The 2,571-nt window shown below is 32.6% G+C and overlaps 1 protein-coding gene across 3 annotated transcripts in view; it reads left to right on the forward strand.

Moving 5' to 3' along the window:
- The window catches only part of LOC102670752 (insulin receptor substrate 1), a 10,713-nt gene that overhangs the window by 4,523 nt on the left and 3,619 nt on the right, over positions 1-2,571 (forward strand). Inside the window, exons 4-6 of one of the 3 annotated variants that reach the window (XM_006614478.2) lie at positions 91-186; positions 930-1,232; positions 1,977-2,386. In XM_006614478.2, the coding sequence (XP_006614541.1) occupies positions 91-186; positions 930-1,232; positions 1,977-2,386 (809 nt within the window). The remainder of the gene's footprint in view (positions 1-90; positions 187-929; positions 1,233-1,976; positions 2,387-2,571) is intronic. The other 2 variants (XM_006614479.2, XM_006614480.2) reach the window with 2 other exon arrangements.

Raw genomic sequence — 2,571 nt, forward strand, 5'->3', positions numbered from 1 at the left:
ATTATATGCCTTGATATATTGGCTGAATCATGAACTGTACAATTGAAAACTCAGCTTTAGAATAACACAAATGGGTTGCGGGTATTACAGAGGAACACAGGACGCACGAGGAGCAGGTGGATCCAGTTCAAGATCAAGAGCAGTCTAATCAGACTCAGAGTACCTCTTCTTGCAATACAATCACGGGTCTGTTTTCTGTCATTGTAGTTGTATGCTTCTTTCTTTCATAAGATGTGGGCATCAAAGGGTGATAAACACAATTATAATTCAACATATTCAAATTTATTGTTAGAGAAGTTTTGTTATACACAGCCTGACCAAAGATTTTTGATTGAAAAAGGAATTGTATAAAAGAAAAATATATAATTCACTTTTTTCTCTTAATGATATTTTATTATTTTCTATGAATATTTGAAAATATTTGAATTTAAAATTGATAACATATGATAAAAAATTCAATTTAACGCGATTTGTATTGTATTGCAAATTGTATTTAATATTTCTATAAAATAGTTCTATAATTATTTAATATTAATGATTAATTGAAAATTTTTCGACGAAAAATATAAGGTTTTATTGACAGCCGTGCTCGAAAGCGAGTTCCTAGTATTGCACAATATGTTTCAACATTCACATGACGTTAACGGACATACATATTAACGAGGCCGAGTAGAACAAAAACAAATGTATTGCATACTTTAAAAACAGAAATTCATTTAATTTCTAAAAATTGATTAATGATAATTCTTTTATATAACTTTTCACGTTTATGATGCTCTCGTATACATATAAATCATTATTTTCTCCAAATTAAATTTCTTTTAATTGAGTCTCAATTATTATCAACGTTATTAGCACGTCGATTAAATTTTTATAAGAATGGAAAAAGAAAAATAATTGTGCGACAGTGAGAGCTGTGTGGTTTGCAGTCGTTGCTGGTACCGGGGCTGGTGGGACTGCTGGGATTGCCTCGACTAATACCAACTGTGCCACTACCGCTAGACGTCGTCATTCGGTAGCGAGTCAACCCCATTCCATCAATAATTCCCAATCCGTTCATGTTACAACAACAAGTACAACTACAACAACTACCACTACTATTACCATCACTATGACCGCTACCGTGACCACCACAACCACAACCGCGACAATATCCCATCAGAGAACCTTGTCGCTGCCCTTAGCTGCCATTATCAATCAAATGCAATCATCTAAAAGATCAGTTTTACGCTGTATGTATTTTTGTTTCGTCATACGATAAATCAGCAAGAGATATTTGTTTCTCTTTCAGTGTCTTTGCCTCGCTGTTTCCTGTTTTTTTCTATCCCTTTTTTCTCTGTACTTTATCCCCTTCTATGAAATAATCCAAATGAACATATTCGAAATCGAAACTACTTGTTGTTGCGTCATATATAATTTACGATCTCTTCACGAGATCTTCGCGTTATCGTGGATATGCAAGCTTCTATTCGCATGCGATCAATTGCACGATATTTCATAATGAAGAAAAGCTTCCTTTTTCGTTCCTCTCGTTGTGGCAAAACAATCAATGGAATATTTTCTACAATATTCAATTCTAATGATGTCATGTTTTCTTTTTTTTACCAGATCCCTTGCCCTTCTTCATATGCAAAATATTTTTCCTTGACTACTTTTTTCTTTTTCGCAATATATATATATATATATTTATATCTTGCGTGTTGATAATATACATATATATGTGGTATATATATATTTCGTCTGACTATTCCCATATTTCGAAATATCTTTTTAATCATTGTTTATTGCTTGGTTTAAAATACATGTTTTAAATGAATAACAAACCATATATTTAAATATGCGTAAATATTATACAGATCTATGGAATCATTTGAAATGAACTAACCGCTGCTATGCTGGGAGGATGGCTGCTTTTCGAATTTTGTTTATTAAATTGAATATTTCTTAACAATAAATCTTATTAAATACATTTCTAGGTGCAAATGGGCGTGACAGATGTGATAGCTTGCCATCGAGGGGTCGTACTACCAGCGAAAGTCATCCAACATCGATAATAAGTCATCCTAGAAGTTCTCATTTTGTGTCTCATGTGATGAGACCGCATTCTATGTATGTGAAAGGCGTTTCCTATTCACCACCAATCTCTTCGATGCCTATTAGTCCTGCTTCCGGTGCATGTTCCACGGATTCTGCAGGATCGTCTCTTTCAATGGATGATGGTGGCGAAAATGTGTTAGAAGAGGGTACTGTTTCAAGATATGGACATTCTTTGACGCCTGATGAACCTGTTATTCTGGAGGAAAATGGCGACGATTATGCTCCGTGGTCCACGTCACATTCGCATCATAAATATTCACCAAATTTTAAATCTCATTCTCCTTCTCAGGTGAGTCCAAATAAAGTTGATAGATTTTAGAAGTATAAAATAAGGTAGTTTTAAAAATTTATAAAACTTGATTTTTTATTGAAATATGAAGTCATATTGCTTTAAAATAGTTAAAAATAATGTATATATATTTAATATATTAAAATCTTCATAGTCTCATATATATATATATATATATATATATA

The sequence above is a fragment of the Apis dorsata genome, unplaced genomic scaffold, assembly GCF_000469605.1.
Source record: "Apis dorsata unplaced genomic scaffold, Apis dorsata 1.3 scaffold_188, whole genome shotgun sequence".
Taxonomy (NCBI): domain Eukaryota; kingdom Metazoa; phylum Arthropoda; class Insecta; order Hymenoptera; family Apidae; genus Apis; species Apis dorsata.